Genomic DNA, 21,606 nt, shown 5'->3' with positions numbered 1-21,606 from the left:
CAAATCTCTGTGCCTCATCTTAGAAACACATCTGGGAAAGCCATTACGGACTGGGCATTGTGTTGCTGCCAAAGATGTTTTGTCCTTGAGAAGTTCTAGGATTTTAAAGCTCCATAAAGCCTTATGATAATCTATATAAACAGGAAATGTGTGCTAAGGAAACTTGCTGGAATAGCCTTTAGATTTTGCTTTCCCCATCGCTTAAACATCAGTTTATGATAATGATCTTAAGTTTCCTATACAAAGGAATGTTTTCAGAAAGAGTCCGGAAGCTTTGGGAAGAAAGTGTCATATTTTCCAGTAGTGTTTCAAATGTTGTGCTTTACTTCTGGCTTCAAAAGTGTGTTGTGATTATATAAATGATCAAATATTCAGCCTTTTGGTCTTTTGTATTATTCACTAATCAAAAGAAAATCAACAGAAGATTTAAAAATCAAACAAACCTCTGGACAAGATATATTTAATCCTAACTGCATAGGTTATTTATGGTGAGATTTTAATTATAATGGAGAAAACATTGTTAAATGAATCATACATATGATGTAAATTAAACTACCAACTACTTTTCTTTTCCCTGCCCCCCAGGAAAGTTACTACTTATTTTTGAATCTTTTCTGCAATTCTTACAAAGGATTTAACTTTTTTGTTAATGTTCAATTTTGCTAAATACACTTTCTGTAAGACCTCTGTGAATAGAACTATGAAAAGTTAACATTGTGCCACAGGGCAACTTCCACTGTGCTTTGTCTTACAATGCAAAAGAATGAATGCTGAGATGAGATGTGTTTTACAACAGGTATGGTCTTTCCCCACCTTTCTTACGTTCTTAAGTGGCCCAGCAGCCCAGAAGGGCAAGCATGCTGCCCTATGAAAGAGCAAGAGGCATTTAAGCAGCTCAGTTTCTTATCATGTTTTCCAGTAAGGTGAAAACACACCAACACAACACTTCCAATCAACACAAAGATTAAATACTGACTCACATGGAGACTAAGCTTTAGCAAGCTGTGTAAAGTTTCTCTGAATTTTTCTTTGGGAGAAGACAATGGCTCCTGGATGAATCTTTTGAAAGTGTTGATAGTTTCTTTGAATAGGACGAAAATAGATGGTATAATTTGTAATAATAAAACACGAACGTCCCTAGCGGGTAGATATATGTTCTCAACTGAGAATTTAAATTGTCATATATATAAAGTCTGGATTTTTAAGATCCAAACTTACTGAAATGATCTTTAGATAAAAGAAACATTTATGCTAATAAGAAAGAAGAGCGAAAGTCAAAGGCTAAAACTATTTATGGAATCTGAAAATAGGAAAGTAAAAAGAACTAGTAAAAAGAATCTGGAGATTACTTAAAGGCTCTTTTAAGATTTTTCATGTCTTTCTGGTAGGAAACAAATAGAAATTCTCTGTAAATGTTCGGGAGCTTGATATCAAATGCATCCTGCTGCTTTGTTTCCTTTTTTCTTTTAAATGCACTATCAGTCTTACATAAAGATGCTGCTGTTCACGATGTCTTAAAACATAACTTTATATATACAACACTGAGTTTTTAATAATCTGAAATTCTTCATTGATGGACTTCAGGGTGTCCAGAGATCTTCTGAAATTGTATACAAACATTTATTTATATGATCATATGTCCATTTTCTTGGAAAGGAGAGTCTATGTTATTTTTGGCCAAGAAACAAAGTATAATCCATAAGGAATCTGAGTCTATGACCTGTACCACAACATCATGACCGTCGGTCCATAAGAGCCCTTAAACTCATAGATCCTGCAACTGATTAAAGTTTTTATAAACTGAATGATACTTGAAGGTTCAAATTACACCTTCATTTTGTATGTGTTCCCATCCTGACTTTTCTTTTTCCAAATGATATCTTCAAGTTGTCTTAAATTTAGGTTTTAATTCTTTTCTAACCTCTTGTGTATTTCTCCTCAAGTAAGCCAAAGAACCAAAAGATGACACGCATGCTCTTTGGAATTCACTGACTTTTAAGCAACAGAGGAAGCAGACTGAACACAATCTTAATGTTATCCGGCTAGCCCTTCTTGCACTGGTTTTGGAATCTACCAATATATGCCCAAAAGTGTTTTTAAGTAACTTTAACCTAGCAACAATAGTGTTGCAAATACTTGAAGGGGGTTGTTTATGGGTGCATAACTAGAAATACAGTCACTCATGTCACCTTCCTTGTGCTTCTGTTGGCTGGGTATGTTCCCTTTGTCATTTTATCAGTGACAGTCTCTTCTCTATGCCTTTCCACAGGCCTGAAATAGAATAATCTTGTGTTCCTGTCTGACCCTGCTTCAGAGTCCCTACCCTAGTTTTCAAATAGTTGCAGTTTACAGGATTTCCTTCTGAAGTCTGCAGCTGAACAAACTTTCAAGGAGAAGAGTTCTCCAGGAGACACAACTGTGCAGATGAGTATCGGGTAGGGCTTACTGGGGCTTGAAATCACACAAATGGCAAGGAATAAAGAAACCAGGAGTTAAGAATTGAGATGAAGGTTTCTCTTTTCACCACAGCTTACATTTTGAATCATTTATTCAGGACCTTACTTCGCACATTTAATCCAGTTTATCCTATTCCTATTATAATTAGCTTTTGGTTTAAGCAGGTACACACAAAAACACTCATTTACACACATCTTATTCAGGGTAATTGGCAACAATTTCAGCTGCAGAAATATATAAAATATACACCCTTCAATCAAAGAAGAGTCTTTTTTTTTTCCCTGAAGACCTCTTACTTAAAAAGTAAACCAAAATCTTATCTTTTATGTATATTTATTACAACAGTATTTGTTAAAGATAAAATAAAGCAAATTGCCATATATACTACAGAAAAATCTAAAAAGAATAATTATCCTCAGGAGAACTTTAGCAAGCAGAAATGCTGTCAAAAGTGATTAATTTTGATTGTCGATTGAAAACAATTGTTTTCAATTGTTTGAAATTGTCGATTGAAAACAAAGTTACTGACTTTTCTTTTAGGATATCTGAACATACAAAGAAATGAAATGGTTTACTTTGATTTTTCTGAACTGCAGTTTGATTGTATTTAAAAGGTATATACTTTTCCACTGATTTCCCTTGGCAAACTGAGTTCATGTGAGTTTTCCTTAACTCATTGTATATTCCTTCAAAGTCTGCCATCCAGTCTTTTTACTTATTTATTTTTTTTACATCTTTATTGGAGTATAATTGCTTTACAACGGTGTGTTAGTTTCTGCTTTATAACAAAGTGAACCAGCTATACGTATACATATGTTCCCATATCTCTTCCCTCTTGCGTCTCCCTCCCTCCCACCCTCCCTATCCTACCCCTCCAGGCGGTCACAAAGCACCGAGCTGATCTCCCTGTGCTATGCGGCTGCTTCCCACTAGCTATCTAATGTATTTGCATTATTGCTTTTCTGCAGTCCTCTATATGCATCAAGATATGATAATATTATGCTCACTAGATCCTAGATTCTCTGCAGCTTCAACCTTATTTATTTTTCCTGGCTTATTTCTAATATCTAAACTATATGCCTTCTCAATAAAAAAATTTTTTGACTGGATAATAGTGCATGCAATATTTGCCCAGACTCCATATCAGATAGGATTTCACATGAAATATGGAAAGGAAAATACTGATAATCATTGTTAATAGACTTTGAAGACATTTTAATATTGGCTTAGCACTGTAACTCCTTTGCTATAGAAATGGCCTAGTTGGATCTGTTACTGGTTTATAGAAAACTGGATTGTGAATTCATATCTTAACATTACTAGTCAGGGGGACAGTAGTGAGGATATGAAAAAGTCTGGCTACTTGAGTATAAGGCTCATTCAAATCTCTTTGCTAAGGTAAAAATAAATAAACAATATTAAACATGACTATTAAATAATCATATACCTAGTAATTGCAAATCTGATTTTTGAGTCCCCATGTGTTCACATTTATTTTTAAACTGATTCAGACTAAGCAGTGAGGAAGTCTCACAAAATTGACAAAGCAAGAAGGTGAAGAGAGCTATTTACCCCATCTTTGCCATTTACCTTGAACCTAACACATGGCATGCAACAGAGAGCAGCTCAGGTAAAAATGTCAAAAGAGGTGTTTTATATATAGCATTATATTTAAAGCATAGGTAGACAAACCAAGATGGTGTTTCAGAAGAACATCCCCTCAACAATTAAAGAGCTTCCAAGACTAACCACAAAGGAAGTATTAGGAAGACCTTCAACACTGATTTTTATTTTTAGAATTTATCTGTTTCTATATCCCACATGCTGCCTGTTTCCTATGTTTTCTCCTTTGTAGGCTTTGCTTATAACTGAAAAAGCTTCTTAGTTTAAGGCATATATCTGAGTTTGGCCTAGAATCTAATCTATACATATGAATTACTTCAGTAATGAAAAATATTATGAAGTCTTCCACAACTGACAGAAAACTGCTAGAAAAATGTAAGGTAGAATTTTTGATCTAATCATACTCATCCTAAGATGTTACTTTCTGAGTATAATGAATATGCCTTTATATTTTATAAATAAGTCTAGTTTTCAAGACACATTGTAATGTTTGGATCTTATGTAAATGTAAGATATCACATGATGTCAGATAGTTATTGCTGTGAAGTAACAGGGAAGACTGGACCAGTGCAACTTCCATATATTATTACACCATCATTATCAGTGCATAATTGTTTCTCAATGCCTTTATTACTCTGATTTTCTTTGTTTAGGGTAAGCATATAAGCCACTAAATGTGTAAAGGCAAAGGTGTCATAAGATAAGTCATCAGTCTAAGACCCTATGTATAATCAATACTCTATGGCATATAAAATGTTCTACCCACTTTCAAATACTCTTTGATTATAGAAATAAATCAAAGAAATAACTAGATGGAGCAAAGAGAGCAAGCTTATTTTAGGGTATGTACCTGATAACATATTTCCAAGAGGGACATTAATTCTTTTCAAGGAGGTAGAATTTAATAGGGAAGAATACAATGGAGAAGAGTTTGATTCAAAAAATATAATTTCACTTATGTCTTTCTAATTTCTCCTTTCTTTCTCCATCCTCTTTGCTTCTCTCAGCTCCTCTCCCCACTCTTCCTGCCTTCTCTCTCCCAAGATTTTCCTACATTGGATGACTACTATTTGAAAAGCATTGCAATAAATATATGAATATACTTGCTATTCAACTTTCAGCCAATTACTTCCTGGTATTTTTCTCTATTTGAAACTAAGAATAATAACCCTTTACTATGACCTTTCTAGAAATGTAAAAGGTCATATAAATATTGACAACCATTACATAAATACTGATTTCAGGCTTGTCTGCTTTCTGGTTCTCATGATTCAGTGATTCTCTTATTATTGCAGTTAGTGTAAAAATACATACTGCAAAAATATTGCTCCTTGATAGCACAGTGTGACATGAATGCAAAGAAACTATTTTATATAAGACATAATCATGTATCTCATTTAAATTTGATTAAGGAAGTAACTGGGAACTAAATTAGCACCATCATTAGAACAGATTTTGTGATTCCTTGAATGACATAGCAAATGTCTTATGAGACCCTAAAAGTACTGTAACATATAAACAATTGGTAGAAAGCAAATTAATTTCTGCCCAGTAGGCATCAACCTTTGGCCAGCTTTTTAAGGTACCATGATACAGGTCAAGGAAGGAAGTGCTTTCTGCTCTCAAATTGATGTCCTAAACCTGAAGAGTCACTCAGCTATTAGGTGGCAAAGAAATACTTTAGGGTTCTTTTTTTTTTAATATGAAATAATAAAAACTTCTCATATCATTGCTTCATTCCTCTTCATACAAAATATAAAGAGAATTCTTGGGAAATAAGCTATAGTTGAATGGAAGAGGATAAAAATCACCTTAGAAATCATAGCAGTGATTACTGAAAAGTACCAGAGAAAGTGTACAGGGATCACTTATCAAAGTGATATAAGTCAGAAAAAGTGAGTTGAGTTAATTTCAGTTTGAGGGAACAAGTTTAGATCTATACATTTTTTATGAAGCAATTGCTTTACACCTGATTTGTATTTAAGTCATGGAAACTGAACTGGGTTTTCTTTCCCATGAAGGTTGGAGGCAAATCTGGCTTAAAGCCTAGAAGAAGAGGGCGCTAGATGTTCTTTTAGATCCCTCTCGGGAAAGTTGTTTTGTGTCTGTGTTATAGAAACACCATCTTACTTCTATCAGGCTCAGTGGCTAAATGACAAGGGCTGTCATTTTTACCAGTGATGTTGAATAATTCAAGTCACTACTGATTTGTAATGTCATTTCTGCCAAATATACCTAAATCTACCAAGATTTGTCATTAAACTACAAATCGTCTGTTCATCTCTTCAATTCCAGTCACTGAAATATTAATAGACATGAATGCTATATTTTTATATTTGCAGTTAACTCTGAGAGCTCAGTTTATATAGATTTTTATTTCCATTTTTTTGCAACACGACCATCACTACTACCACCAACAATAAAATTCGTGTGCAACTGATACCATTTTTTTTCTCCTAGGGAGAAAAAAGGTGGCATAACACTCATTAGAATTAAAATTGCTAGTTTTTCTTTCATATAATTTTGGTTCCTACTTATCAGTGGCATTGCTGGCTACAAAGTCTGCAACCACTTTAGTAATTATCCAACGATAAAACCAAATGACGCTAAAGCATATTTATGGTTGTTACTTTTTGTATGTTATAACTAAGTAAGCAAGGGTAACTGAAAGGCAAAAGAAAAAATGTCAGTGTAATAATTTTAGGCTTTGATGGCATAATTTTTCTAAGAAAAACAAGAAATGTGCATGATGGGATTTTGTTTCCATTGTATTCCTTAGTTTTTCAAATGTTTCCATTATTCTGCTGTCTGGGCCAGCCCTCCTGAAAATATTGGTGTCATTACCACAATTTGTAGCATAAGTATTTAACTGTGATAAGAAACACAAGAATTATGATCAAAACTCCAAGAATCAATATCCTAATTCCATCTTGCTAAACACATATAAAATATAAACTGGATTTGCATGCCTCAGGTACCAGGGAGGAAGACAGCTGGATATTTACAAAATGACAAGAGTAAAATAATTTATGATTATAATCATACCAAGAATAATATACAAAGTGATTTACTAAACTTTGCAATTTCATTTTAAAATGCTCAATATCCTTTATTGTGTTTTTCCTCATTGATAAAATATGGCTTTGGTCAGATTGATATTTTTAGGGAAAACTGCATGTTAATTTTCTTTCTCAAAAATTTCTTCCAAATTTGCTACTTTCTGGCCTTTTTTCAAATAATTTTTCTTTAGTGAAATGGAACTTTAAATCTCTGTAAACTTACTCAGATATAAAATTACTTTTTCAGTTAATAACACTCAGTTTTAAATTCTTTTTTCTAGCCAGTTCCAAGTGGTAAAGTGGCTTAAATTCATCCCTGTTTTATTCTTGAGTTACAAATTTGGGACCTGGTCTCTAGTTTTTATTTATGACAAAACTTTCCTAGAAGAGGCAGCACTATGCTGATTGGGTACTCAGTTTACAGATCCTTCTTCTACTTCCTTTATATTATTTTCAGAGCATTAGGTATCACAAATGTGGTTCCTGCATTTTAAAAAGTCACTTGCATTTCTGTTCAACAATATATTTTAGAAATATTTATTTCTGTATTGTTCTGTCAATTGCAAGCACAGTCCTACTGCTGTATATGGTGGCAGAAAAATTCACCTGAAATACCTACCAGCAGGAATCCTGGGGGGCAAGGATCCTCTCCCTGGCACTGGATGCGGGGCCTGGAGGCTATTTAAAAACCCTGCCCTCAGGAAGCTGGGGCAAAACGTTTCCACCCCAATGGCCGGGAAGGATCCTTTTAAGAGATAAAAATTGACATTAATCAAAAAGTATTCTTTGTGGAAAAGTTGTTGATCATTTAATTGGAACAAACCTATAATCAACAAAGAAATCAAACCTTACGAGGAAGCTATGAAATTAAAAGGAATGGAATGCATTTTTATTCACAAATTTAAGAAATAAACCTAGTTTTTTGAAAAGAAAGTTACTCTTAACTAGTTACAATTAAAGAGGGTTTAGAAGCATCAGAATGCTAAGATGAAATTTCTAAATCTACATTTGACAGAATATATACAGAATTCATCTCTACATGAGCTAAAGATACCCAGAAAATAGCCACGATAGGATCTGGGATTTGTACTGCACTAGAAGAAGCAGTGATTTACTTTAGGTGTATCAGTAAGAGAGCTTAAAATGAGGAAAGCTTCTATGCCACACAGTAATTACACGTTTTTGAAATAGTGGTAAGAAAAACAACATACACATTTCTTAATTTGCTTCACTTTTCTATTAGGGACAAGACATGAGAGTTTGCAAAGGTAGAACCACGTGCTTTTTCATTTTTAAGAAGGCTATTGAGAGAGAAGCAAAAAAAAAAAAAGTAAACTACTTGGATGCTTATCCATAAAATAATATAATGAATCACAGAATAAAAGAATATCAGAGCTGAAAAGGACTTTAGAGATCATCCAGTCAAAAAAATCTGGTTTTTTTGAGACCAGCAAACTGAGTCGGGGAAGTGATATCACATGGCTGGTGGACTCCCAGTACAAAGTCTTTCCACTATAGATTAAAAATAAATGAGTCATTTCCTATATGGGAGATTGAGATCCCCTGAATACGAGTTAGAAACTTAGCACTTTGGAATAGCGGCATTACATTTCGGTGTCTCAGTGACCTGAAAGCTACTAAAATCATTCAGAAGAAAATGTAATATACATGCAATATTAGTGCATGGGCAGCACTGGTAATTGATATAGTATATCTGAGTTTAAATCACAGTAATACCCTCAAAGCAAGTTACACTGATAGTTGTAAGAAATGCGTCTCATTCGAGACCTCTGAAACCCCCATCAGGCACAGCAGTTTTCATATGTAGAGACCCAGTTCAAATTTAGCAAGTCCTGTATTTTTGAAAAGACTTTGCTCTGTTCTTTGACACAAATTTTGCACCTAAAATAAGTTAAGATTTGATTTGTCTTTGAACTTTGACCAGGACTAAAGGGATGTGGTATACCATACTGTCTATATCTTGCTTCTATGGAGAAAGTTGTTGCTAAAGAAAAAGCAGCATTTATTAGATCTTTAGAGATGTTTTTATGAAAGAGCAAAGTTACAATGAATGTTTTCATGGGTGAGGCCTATCTATTGTGCACTGGATTAAAGAAAGCATAGAAAGAGTGTCTTATACTGTGCATAAACTGGTTTTGTTGTGTATTTTACGGGGCTTTAGTAAAATGGCCCAGCAGAGCTGGAGTCCCTTAAACATTCAGAGGTGTGGCAAAAATGCCAAATGTAAGCCAGAAAGTGCTCTGAGGTAACTTTCCATGAACAGTGAAATTAATTACTCTTTTGTTACTATTTGGGATATTTATCACCGAGCATAAAGTTAACATAAGCCTGTGTGCGGTGTTGCCCACGCAAGGCATTTCCCGCACTGCAATGTTTCATCATCATCTGCGAAAACACTCATTAATGTAAGGAGCTTCACTGAATACCACGTGGAGATAATTATATATTTATAAAGCATTCTTATTTAAAGTTACAAAAGAAATGGGGATTTTACAACAGGGAAAATAATTACAAGAAATTCAGATTTTATTACATGCTGTGAAAAACAAAAATGACCCAATTTTAGCTGTGGATTTATTGAAGTCAAGTAATCAGAAGCCTGGTTCAAGAACACTAGATCATAAAGAAAAAGAATATCATCGTCATGAAGAGGAAAGTAAAAGAGACATAAATGTAATTATCTTAAAGGAAATCTGAAGGAAAACAAAAGCATGTAGAACAGTGACTCTGGATAATGTTCATCTGCTTCACATTTAGAGCTTTTTATCTGAGTTTTTGCTATTTTTGCCAACATTATTCCAAACTGTTAACTTAGAAAAGATGTCCATTATTTTAACTCCTTGAAAGAAACTAAATACAAATATTATTTTATTGCTACAATTACACTGATTACTACTTTTGTTGTTGTGACGGCCTGTCATCTTTAATAGCAGCTTTCATTTTCCTAAACTTGCTGCATCATTCATAATGGCTTTGTTATGTTTCCTTACTGTGGGTTAAAAGGTCTTTCATTTATTGTGGCATCTCTTCCTTAAGTAACTGTCATTTTTTATATCTGAAACAAAGAGAAAAGGTGGTGTGCATGAATATATATTCCATTGAGGTATCACATTGTGTGATAATAACGCCTTAACAGTTTTCTTCTTAAGGTCAGCCATGTCGATAGAGATTGCAGGAAACACTACAGCTCTACATTTTCACAGTTCAATCAGCAAAACTGAAGTTATTCTTTGTTATAATTCCCTTATCTCTTAATTTGCAAGAAATTAAGTTCATAAACCTTTTGGAATTTGATATGAAATAATTTTAGTCTGATTTGCTCTATTTCTTAAGTTGCTGACCCCATCTGACTGGATTTTTTTTAAGTAATGGTGGAATTTATTAATCAATTACATTGTAGCTTAATAATAAACAACGTCTACTATCTATACCAGGAGAAATATAAATTTCCACGAGTATTTTGATTTTAGTTACTTTCAATAGCCTAAGTATTTGTTAATACAAATTAGATTTTTATGTGATGAGAGTATTCCTCTAGCCATTACAAGTTTGAAATGTAAAATGTGTCACTTCATACATGCTTTTCTAAATCTCAAATTCTTGAGTTTCCAATTTGTTAGTGATCTTGAGTTGCGGGTTAAAGAGAGACCAACATGTGACATTAGCATTATACTGTCTGTAATATAGAGTTACCAGATCACTAGGTGTTCTGTATTTTTACTTGCTAAACCTGGTAACCCTACTCTAATATAATTTCAAACACTTATGGATATCAGATGGATAAAAGACACTATTAACTACTGATATAAGGTAAGATTAACATAAGTCACTGGCTGCAGGGGTTGGTGATTTATGTCTTTCATTAACTCAGTGGTTCTCAATGCATTTAGGGAGCCTTGCACATTATGACTGTGGGAAGACATCACTGGTAAACACCAGTGGGGGTCAGGATGCATGCTGAAGGCATTGCAGTAAGTGGTATCCTGCCTGCACAAATGGGAATTCTCTCTCAAAATGCTGGTAGCACCCACTGAAAAACACTGTCCGAGAATAAAGAATCCTAAAAAAATGGTTGCTAATGAATAGGTCATATAATGAGGTAAAGAAACAGTGTGAAGAAGTTGGTGTAGCCTGTATTCTGACATTAGTTAATGGAGGACTGATCACTCAGATCATCTGAGAATGATCTTGCCTGTAGAGTTAGCAGTTTTCAAAGAATTATAATAAAATATATTTAGTACAAACTCAATGAAAAACAATCCCATTTTTCATTTGATATTGCAGCAATTTCTCTGAAATAACTTTATATTAGAAATTAGATATCATTAAGAATTTGTGTAAAAGATAACAAACTATGACCTTAAACTCTTTGTGCCTCAGCTTTCTCCTCTGTGAAATGAAAATAACTGACCCTACATAACGGGGCTGTTTGTGAGGTTTAAATGTGAGTAAATTATCATAAATATAAGACAATACTATTAGCCCTAATGTTTTTAAAAAAGAAACCTCTTTAGATGGGAAACAGAAATAAAGATTAATTAAATTTTCTAATGAAGAACTACCCCTCCCCCACATACATACACATATCCCCAAAAGAACAAATCCTTTTTTCGAAGATTACATATCAATAATTTAATTTTGATGCCGAAAAGTTTAATAAGGGCAGTATCCCTATAACATGAACTTTTGAGATTTGACTCCTTTAAATTGTTTCCATTAGGCTGTATTTTTGCAGATAACCATTTGATCTACGTATAGACAAAGAATGCATAGTCTTAATTCAAGACAGACAAACAATTTAGAATTGGAAACTTAAAATACATGTACGCAGGGCTTCCCTGGTGGCGCAGTGGTTGAGAGTCCGCCTGCCGATGCAGGGGACATGGGTTCGTGCCCCGGTCCGGGAAGATCCCACATGCCGCAGAGCGGCCGGGCCCGTGAGCCATGGCAGCTGAGCCTGCGCGTCCGGAGCCTGTGCTCCTTAATGGGAGAGGCCACAACAGTGAGAGGCCCGTGTACCGCATAAACAAAAAAACATGTACACATATGTGAGTATATTAAATAAATATAGAGTATGGAAACTCTGTCTTCAACTCCTAAAATGAGTTCTTTTTCAAGCACAATATGAAATGCAAGGATGATTTAATCTGATCTAAAAACAGTAGATCACAAATAGTCACTGGGAACAATACTAAAATAGGGATTTACACATAACATAACAAACCTGGCCCTAATATGTAGCATTTTATGTATATTGTGCCTATGTGTGGTGTGATTATTATTTGAAAGCAAGTATTGAAATAAACTGAACTTACAATCAGACCTAAATTGATAAAGTCTGTGTTATTAATATATAAATGAATATTATCTCAAAATATTTTAATTTCATTCCTTTAAATATATTTTGTGAGTGGTTTATAATAAATATAAAACTACAATAAATACAGTAAAATAGTAGATATATATGACATAAATTAGTATTCATATAGTAGAGATTTTGGGCTCAAAAATGTTTATTGTTAGGGACAAGACCAAAAATTTGGAGAGCTAAGAATTGAGTATGTATACATTCAGAGTAGAGATCCTTTCTTCACCCGTGAGTATCCAGTATAGAGTTCTGTAACTGACACACAGCAGCCTCTTCATAACTGTGTGGTTTTGGTTAACGATGGTATCTCTGAGCTACAGTATGAATAATTTCAAAGTTCAGTGGTAACATAGTCTGTTAAACCAAATGCTATGTTGAAGGGCTGTGTTTCCTGAGAAATGCTCACTTCTGAACCTTCAGAGATTCTCTACCTCTTTCCCTATCTGTCTGTCTGTCTGCCTTCCTGCCTGTCTATCCATCTATCTATCTATCTATCTATCTATCTATCTATCATCTGTCTAATTTCAGCTGTCCCTTCTTTGTCAGATTGTTTGTGTTTCCCTCCACTCCTTGTGTATCTCATGTATGTGCCTCTTTCTTCTTCTGTTACAATAATTTATAGCATTACACATTCTTTCTTTCTCTGAGAGAAGTAAAAGAAAACCATAAGCTCATTAGTTTTGTTTGAACACATGCTTCCTAATTTTCTGTGATGGTGGATGAAGACTCAGACTCTAACAGTTACATCACCAGTGAAGAGGACCAGCAACCGTAAGAAGAGCTATTTTCATGTAAGGCATTGGAAGAATGACTCTTTCACTCCACTGAGAACTTTGTTTTTGGTCTCTTTATGTAAGCATGCAGTCTACAAAAAAGTAAGCTGCTCTGCCTAATTTGGTACAGAAAAGATTCCTGCTTTATTGTAAAGCTTGAGATGGGCCAGCTGGGAACCCAACTTGGTCTCTTCTAAGTAGATCAGAAGATGCACAGAGCACAAGCTGAATAAGTGGATACTTCAATGATGAATGAAAAGTGACAAATTGCTCCTTAGGCAAATATCTTGCTAGGATCTAAGGAAATACTCTGCTTGCTTACTTGCTTCTCAGGCCAGTGGCAACTTTCTAATGACTAGCCAAGAGCTAATTTTTAATTAGGCTTAGAATGTGAGAGAGAATCACTCTGTTTATGAATGACTCATTCATTTATCCTTTTATCCATTTATGGACTTATTCATTTATCCAGTAAATATGTATTGAAGCACCTTTTTTTTACCTGGCACTATGACACATTTCTAGTACAAAAAGTGGAAATAAAATATTTTTTGATATGACACTATTATTTTCAGGAAATGATTCTAACTAAGCTAAGCCAAAGATGCAATTACAAAATTTTGCCCATTTCCTAAATTCTTATAAATGGAAATATGCCTACAATGAAATTAGTATTTTCCTTTTAGCACAGCTAATCTCCATGTAGATTCTTCGGCACCAAATACAATTAAAAGATCATGCAATCATTACTGCTTTGTTTTGGCTTCTTTTTTAATCCTTCAGGTCACTGCGATATGAATTTTATAGATTTTTCATCCTGTTGTTCAATAGGTCATAATAAAATTATTGAAGCAAAAAGGGCAGTTTCATGGCTAGATTTTTATGAGTTCATCTTCAGTGCTTTTAAAAAGAAATTTTCAGATTTTCCTGAGTTATTTTTAAACTTGTAAGATATGTGTGATAAAACAGTTATTGTAAATTATTTTTAAAACTATAGCATTAACAAGGAGAATTAAAATATTTTGAAGCTGATTAAGAACACTTATTGAAAAATATATTTTAATTAATATTTAATACAGAAGTTCTTTAACTTTAAAAAAAATATTTAAAAAATACCTAGTTTCCTAACCTGTAAAATTAACTTGGAGTAGAACTTCCCTAAATGTCCTTTAAGCTTAAAAGTCTGTTTACTTAATTTTTATTCTACTGCTACATTAAATGAAGCCTATATTTTCCCCAAATATGGGTTCTGTCCAGCAGTCTTACCTATGTTTATGTTCAGTAGCACCTGGAATTTTAATTATCAAAAAAGTATCCTGACTAAATTTGCAATCTGCCAGTACATCCATCAGGTTTACTAGTGAAAATGCCTAGGCTTGAGGGCAAGCAGAACTCTGACTCAATCATTCACCATATGATTAATCTTGGTTAAGTTATTTACCTTCTCTGATACTTAGTTTGTTCATTTGAAAAATGGAGCTAATAATAAACGCTTACATTGATTTATTGTGGATCATCTAGGAAGTGCCTATTAATGGCTGACAGTGTTTAATAAATGAGGGACAAATATTTCTTCTCTTTAATTCCCTAAACTTGACCTATGATTTCATGTCTCCAGGCCTCCATGATATTTCTTCCTCCTGGAAGGCCCTCTGGCTTCTGTGAAAACATGCCTACTGAACCTGGTGAGAACTTGCTACTCCTCCTGCGGTGCCCCTGTTAACGTTGGTACTATAATAGAGGTAAAATGCTATCATAAGGACAGTATTTATTTGTTTACAATTTTATGATACCAAACTCCAATGCCTTTTGGGACCTGTCAAGTACAATATATATCAGGTTGGTGACAAAGGCACTGAGTCCAGCTGAAGGGTAAAAGTTCTGGCTAAGGACAATGAATTCAAATGTTTTAAAGAACCTTGTAGATATCAAATAAAACACACCTCTTAGCTGACTTCAGCCTGTGGGCTGCCAGCTGGTGACTTCTGGCTGACATGTTTGTCTTCCCCACCAGGTTGTGATTCCTTCAGAACAGGGATGAGTCATGCACATCTTATTCTCTCCTGTATAACCAATCCCAGAACTTGTGCATGGTAGGAGCTCAATGTAATGGTTATTGAGTTGAATTAAAACCATCTTAGATGAAGAGTTCAAAGCTTGACTTTATCTGGATAAATAATAGACTGAATTTTCTTGATGTCAGAGCTTTTAAAACCATGTATACTCTAATAATATAAATATCATCAAAGCTGTATATAATTATTCAAGCTCAACGACATTTATAACCTTCTACTTTAAATGCTTACGCAGAGCCAATGTTTAGGAACCAGGGACAGATTAAAATTCTAGAATTCTTTTTCCTAAGAAGTGGTGATGCAGTGAACTGAAATTGAAAAGTGTGTCCTCCTGACTGAGGGCCTTGGTTGGCAGATGCTGACCCAGGCTTTTCTTTCTTGGGTCAGACTTTTAAACTATCTGTTCTTTAAAAATGCTTTTACACTTCAGGTGCCAAGGAGTCAGCTAAGGAGCTGCTAAGAAGCCTTTGTATGAAAGCTAGATCTATTTAGCTCACAGCTAACGTGTGCTATGATTTAATATTTATGAACTATGGGTATATCTGTCACATTACTAAAGGGAGGGTTGCACCTTTAGCACACCTGATAAAGAGGTCATGAGGCAGGCTGCATTTGCCTTTTTGTAATTTTCCAAGGCTGCCTACAGACCAGACTGGCCACTCGTTGCTAGCATGTACCCTGCTGTCAGGTACATCACATTGTTGCTCTATTCTGTACAAAATATGAATTTAGTTTCCCTGCCAGATATTGATGATAACACCCTTGGCAGTGTTATCTACAAAAAATGTGTTAGTACCTACCAGGCACTTCTCAATTAAGGTTAAGATATTTAAATTCCTTTCAAAGTTTTGTTGGCTTTTTCAGGTCAGAATCATACTCATTTGGTATCTATATGGTGTGGAGTAGATGGCAGGATAATTTGGTTTACTAATTACCATTTTGAAAATTGGATTGGTCTTGAAATAATCAGGGAACGCGATTGGTCTTGAAAATAATTGAGAGCAGCCAACAGAGAACAAAACTAATCAAGTCCCTAATGATTTTACATCAATTCTGATACCGTAAATGTATGCCTGGGGTGGCACCATAATGGCAATGGTGGTGGCAAAGACACATCCACTTTTCCAGGAAGCTACTTTTTGCTTGAGGTAAGCATGTGGGATTTCTCTCCACGTCATTCCCTGCGACCATGCATGGTGGAAACACTTAGGACGAAGCCTCCCCGAGTAGTTCCAGTTCAGATCATGTCACTTTTCAGCTTCAAAATCTCAAAATCTCCTTACTGCTGAGCACAAACCCAATACATAAGAGTGGCTTCAATATCTTTACTTCTTAGTTCAAACACACTAGAATATTCATTGTTCCTTTAATGTGTTGCTTACTCCCAGCACAAAGTGAGAATGCTGCCTCGTGGTCTGATCCATTCTAAATGCCCTGCCTAAGTGCCACCTCTTTTAAGAGACTTTTCATTTTGTCACTGCAGGAATCATTGTCAACCACAGGGCACAAGTGCTGGAGTCAGAGGAATCCAAGGTCAAACCTTATGTGCTGTAGCTGGCTGGATGACCATGAAGTCACTTCTACTTCCTGAGGCTAAGTTCCCATTTAGGTAACATGTGGAAATAGTCAGTTATGAAGACGGTTGTACAAGGGAGTGCTTATAAAATGCCTAGCACAAAACAGACAGTCAAGGAGGACCTCCCTACCCACCTTTCTTGGCTATTTTCCTTCTCTCACATATAACACTATCACGTTTTTTTCCTTGCAGTATAATTCTTCCTGTTGATGACATATCTTATAATAAATTCCATGAAGAGCTTCTCATTTTTATATTTCCAACAGAACTTGGCATGCTATTTGCATTTAGGGGTCACTTGTGACGATAACTTTTAAAAACAGCAACTACAAAGCATATCTTCTTCTTCCTTATTCATGACAATGTTATTGTTGGCTTTGATAACAACTTCTAAGTTGCAACGGGTTTAGCAGGTGAGTCAAAATATCATTAGAGTCATAAAAATGTTGTGGGGCTCCCCTGGTGGCGCAGTGGTTGAGAGTCCGCCTGCCGTTGCAGGGGACATGGGTTCATGCCCCGGTCCGGGAAGATCCCACATGCCGCTGAGCGGCTGGGCCCGTGAGCCATGGCCGCTGAGCCTGCGCGTCCGGAGCCTGTGCTCCGCAACAGGAGAGGCCACAGCAGTGAGAGGCCCGAGTACGGCAAAAAAAAAAAAAAAAAAAAAATGTTGTGACATGTAAAGCCACTCTCACTAGCTCCTATATTCTTTATTAACAGACAGACAGACGGACAGTGAATGACACTAACAGCCAGATATGGGGGTCTCCACACATATCCTCTCATTCATTTCTTTCAGTCTTGCCTATGTGCCCTCTCATTTATGATTGAAGGGGCAAGGAGAGAAGCTTTTGAGGGGAGAGCAATCTGAACTGTTTAAGCCCAAGAGAAAGGTGAGGCACAGTGCTAGAGATGACGTTCTCTGGGGGCCTGACTCTCTTAGAAACCAGCCAGCAACTTCAACTACGGCCTGAAGCAAACTAATACCTGTGTTGGGCTCTGTTTTCAAAGGAGAACCTAAATGTGAAATGAGCTTGAAAAGAGTCAGGCATTATCCAGTTTAATGTATCTTTTAATTTTTATTGAGGCTATTCCTTTCTTTAAGCTTGATGCCTTTGAGGCCTATATTAATTTAACTTTCAGGTCCAATCTGAGATAACACTCATTCCTGATAAAAAGGGAGAACATGGAAACAGACTTAAAGAAGCCTGATTTTATTACTCTTAAGCCACATGAACTGGGCATGTTGAGACTGCCTGAAATAAAGTCTCCACTGACAATATTCCAGCCTCTCACTGTGCTACCACTTTCACAACTGTTTACCATTAGGTTATCCTTGGCGGGCCATTAGACTGAATTCAAAATGAGGATCCAAGTACATCTTGTTCTGTGAGAACTACTGAAGGAGATTCAGGGATTTCGTACAGAGAAAAAGTGAGAGAAAGAAGGCTGGCAGGCGTTGTTCACTGTTGAAAACGCTCCCATTCATTTGTTCTTCAGAGCTAGTTCCAAGACAATTTCAGACTCTTGTATCATAGATTACTGGTTCACTTAACATACATGCTTTTCATTACCTTCTAAATATTGGCTTGGATGTAAATTTGGGTAGTTTGTGAAAATGTTCTGCTAGTGGTGCTGAATGACTATAGCTTCTTGGATACAGTGACAGTGTGAGAGAAACTGCAGCTTCTGACATGATATATGTGGACAGGAAAACATTTGGAAGCAGTTTGAGTGCATTTTATTTCTGCATGGGCTCTTTGGGCACCCAGCCACTATCAAAGCATCATTTAACAAATTATGGTACCACAAAATATATTTTATGCTCTTGATGTTAGTTTTCCAGAAAGGAACGAATAAGTGTCTGAAGTTAATACCTAAGAGAAGAACAGGACTGAGTTAAAATTAAGAGAACGTTTTTATTGGCAAATGAGAAAAACTTCCTGCTTTCAAAGTATTACATTCAATTTTATTGCTATTTAAATAGGTGCATTTTGTGTACATGTTGTTGCCTTAGTACTAAAAGAAAACGATGCTTGTTTATTGATACTTTTAAGGGGCCAAGTCATTTTATTATACAGTGGTGAATTTATCACCAAATTTTACAGTTTCAGAGTTTAGAGAATAATGATGCACTTTCGTTTACATTTGATTTATAAAAAAATCCAAAGAAAACAGCTCTCTCATTTACCCTTTAAATACTGGCACCTGTGCTCTTAAATGGAGAACATCATTATAAAGTCTTATTGTCTGAGGCTGTGGGTAAATGTTGTGTCACGTGAATCACCCTTTAGCACCAATAAAGTTGGGCCAGTGGAGAACTGGGGTGATGAAACTGCTCCCTGGAAGAAAGCTGTTCACCCATGTGAGGCAAATTTAGTGTGCTGGATGAGGTAATTTGCTAAATGGTACCCTGGTGCCCTAGAAGCCTTAATTCACTTCAGCTGAATGAGCAGTTGGCTCAAACTCAATCATTGAGAGTTACCCATTCATACTGAAAGGCATATAGATCTCACATTGAATGTTAACTCCAGGGTAACGTGGGTACAGGGCTGGGAAAGTAAAAATGAATGCAGCTTAATTAGAAAGCCCCATTTAAACTTGCTTTTCAAATTACATTTTCACAGCACTGAATGGCAGTGACCCAAGGAGATAAAGTATTTTCAGGGAAGGGAAAAGCAAGTGACAATATCATTTCTTAACTGTAATCACAACCTCTGAGTTTGGAGTGAGTCCCAGAAAGTTTGTATTTAAGTATATATTTAACAGTAATCTAGCAAATTGTAGAAAAGATGTGCTGGCAAAGATAAATACTGAATAGTGGAATAGGCTTGCGATGAAATAAACAATGAAGAGGAGATAGGTTTTGGGGTAAATGACATATATAGATCAAAGAAAAACAGTTGCATAAAGATGAAGTTTTATGTTTATGTGTCTCTGTTTATAAAGTATTGATTCACCAAATTTTTAGCACAATCTCACACAATCAACAAATGTATAAAACTTTTTCAAACATTCAGTCTTCAATGAAACAAATTTTATTTTCCTGAGATACTTTTTCTTTGATTTAAAATATGTATCTTATGAAAAAACTTGAGAATAATCTTGACTCTGTAACAATACCCCACCCAAAACAACTTTTAAAGATTAACATGCTGGGACTTCCCTGGTGGTGCAGTGGTTAAGAAACTGCCTGCCAATGCAGGGGACATGGGTTCGAGCCCTGGTCCGGAAGATCCCACATGCCGTGGAGCAACTAAGCCCGTGTACCACAACTACTGAGCCTGCGCTCTAGAGCCCACGTGACACAACTACTGAGCATGCATGCCACAACTACTGAGCTTGCGAGCCACAATTACTGAAGCCCAAGCGCCTAGAGCCCGTGCTCCGCAACAAGAGAAGCCACTGCAATGAGAAGCCCGCGTTCTGCAATGAAGAGTAGCCCCCGCTCGCCTCAACTAGAGAAAGCCCGCGAACAGCAAGGAAGACCCAAAGCAGCCATACATACATACATACATAAATAAATAAAAAGAAAGAAAGAAAAAGACTAACATGCTTCCAGCACATGCTGGTTATCCCACAAAAGGAACAACTTCAGTTCATATTTGGTGACTGAGGAATATCCTGCATCTCTAGTCATTATCTGACGTCCTGATGGCAGAAACTGACGGTGGCTCAATGTCTATTTCCTTCTTCCTCGTTTCAGAACCCCTGATTTTTAGCTGGTACTTGCTGGCCAGAATAAATATTTTTTCAGCTTCCTTAGGCATCCAGATGAGGTTATATGACTAAGTTCTGACCAATGAGTGTAAGAGGAAGTGCCCTTAAATGGAGGAAATATGACCGTGGCTACCCTTTCCTCCTTCTTGAAGCACTGAGCTAAGCAACCATCCTGGACTGTGTGCTGAGGATAGCCACTCAAGGAAGGTTCTGAGTCTTTGAGAATCATGAAGGCATCCTTCCAGCTATCGATTGCCTACCTCTGGATGTTGCTCATGTGTGGAGAAATAGTTTTTATTCTTTTGATCCACTGTTATATGGGATTTTCTGTCACTCCCAACAGAATCTAACCATAAACTGATAGTTTAATTTGTCCTCCTTTAACATGCTTGGTCCCTGAATTAACTGCATCAATATCCTGCGATGACTTCATCTCACACTTTGAATTTGAAACAACCTTCATAATTATCATTCTGGCTAGTCTAGAGTATTATTCTACATAGTAAAAACTAATGAATGACTGAATGACTCTTATCATATACTTTCTACCATTATTTAGATATAAACCTTTTACTTTTGATGAATTCTGATTGATAAATGGAAACATCCCATGGGTCATTTCTAATCTAATTTTAATGTCAGTTTTATACACGAACACATTTTTATTTTCATTTTCAACAATAAAACAAAGTATATAGATTAAATAAAGATGGTACGCTTTGAATTTAGGAAAACAAGTAGTCTTCTCGAATTGAATTCTTCTTCCACTTAAGTTCCATTGGGATCACCTTGAGGGCAAAAAGTATTTCTGACTCAAAGAATCCAAATTTGTCAAGACTTATAAGTCAGCGTGCACTTAGACTATTCTGACAGAAGACACTGCTCAAAGCTTGGGCTTCCACCTGAATGTTAGCTGCTCAGGCTGGTTGGTGAGTGGATG

At 35.8% G+C, this 21,606-nt stretch overlaps 1 protein-coding gene across 1 annotated transcript in view; it reads right to left on the bottom strand.

Annotated features, from left to right (window-relative positions):
• The window catches only part of EPHA6 (EPH receptor A6), an 861,061-nt gene that overhangs the window by 155,325 nt on the left and 684,130 nt on the right, over positions 1-21,606 (bottom strand). Inside the window, exon 12 of the mRNA XM_027102862.1 lies at positions 7,759-7,884. Within this exon, the coding sequence (XP_026958663.1) occupies positions 7,759-7,884 (126 nt within the window). The remainder of the gene's footprint in view (positions 1-7,758; positions 7,885-21,606) is intronic.

This window comes from Aethalodelphis obliquidens, unplaced genomic scaffold, assembly GCF_003676395.1.
Source record: "Aethalodelphis obliquidens isolate GAN/ISIS:26980383/991018 unplaced genomic scaffold, ASM367639v1 scaffold1, whole genome shotgun sequence".
In the NCBI taxonomy this organism is placed as follows: domain Eukaryota; kingdom Metazoa; phylum Chordata; class Mammalia; order Artiodactyla; family Delphinidae; genus Aethalodelphis; species Aethalodelphis obliquidens.
Note: the sequence above shows the minus strand (reverse complement) of the source record. Positions and strands in the feature narration are given on the sequence as shown.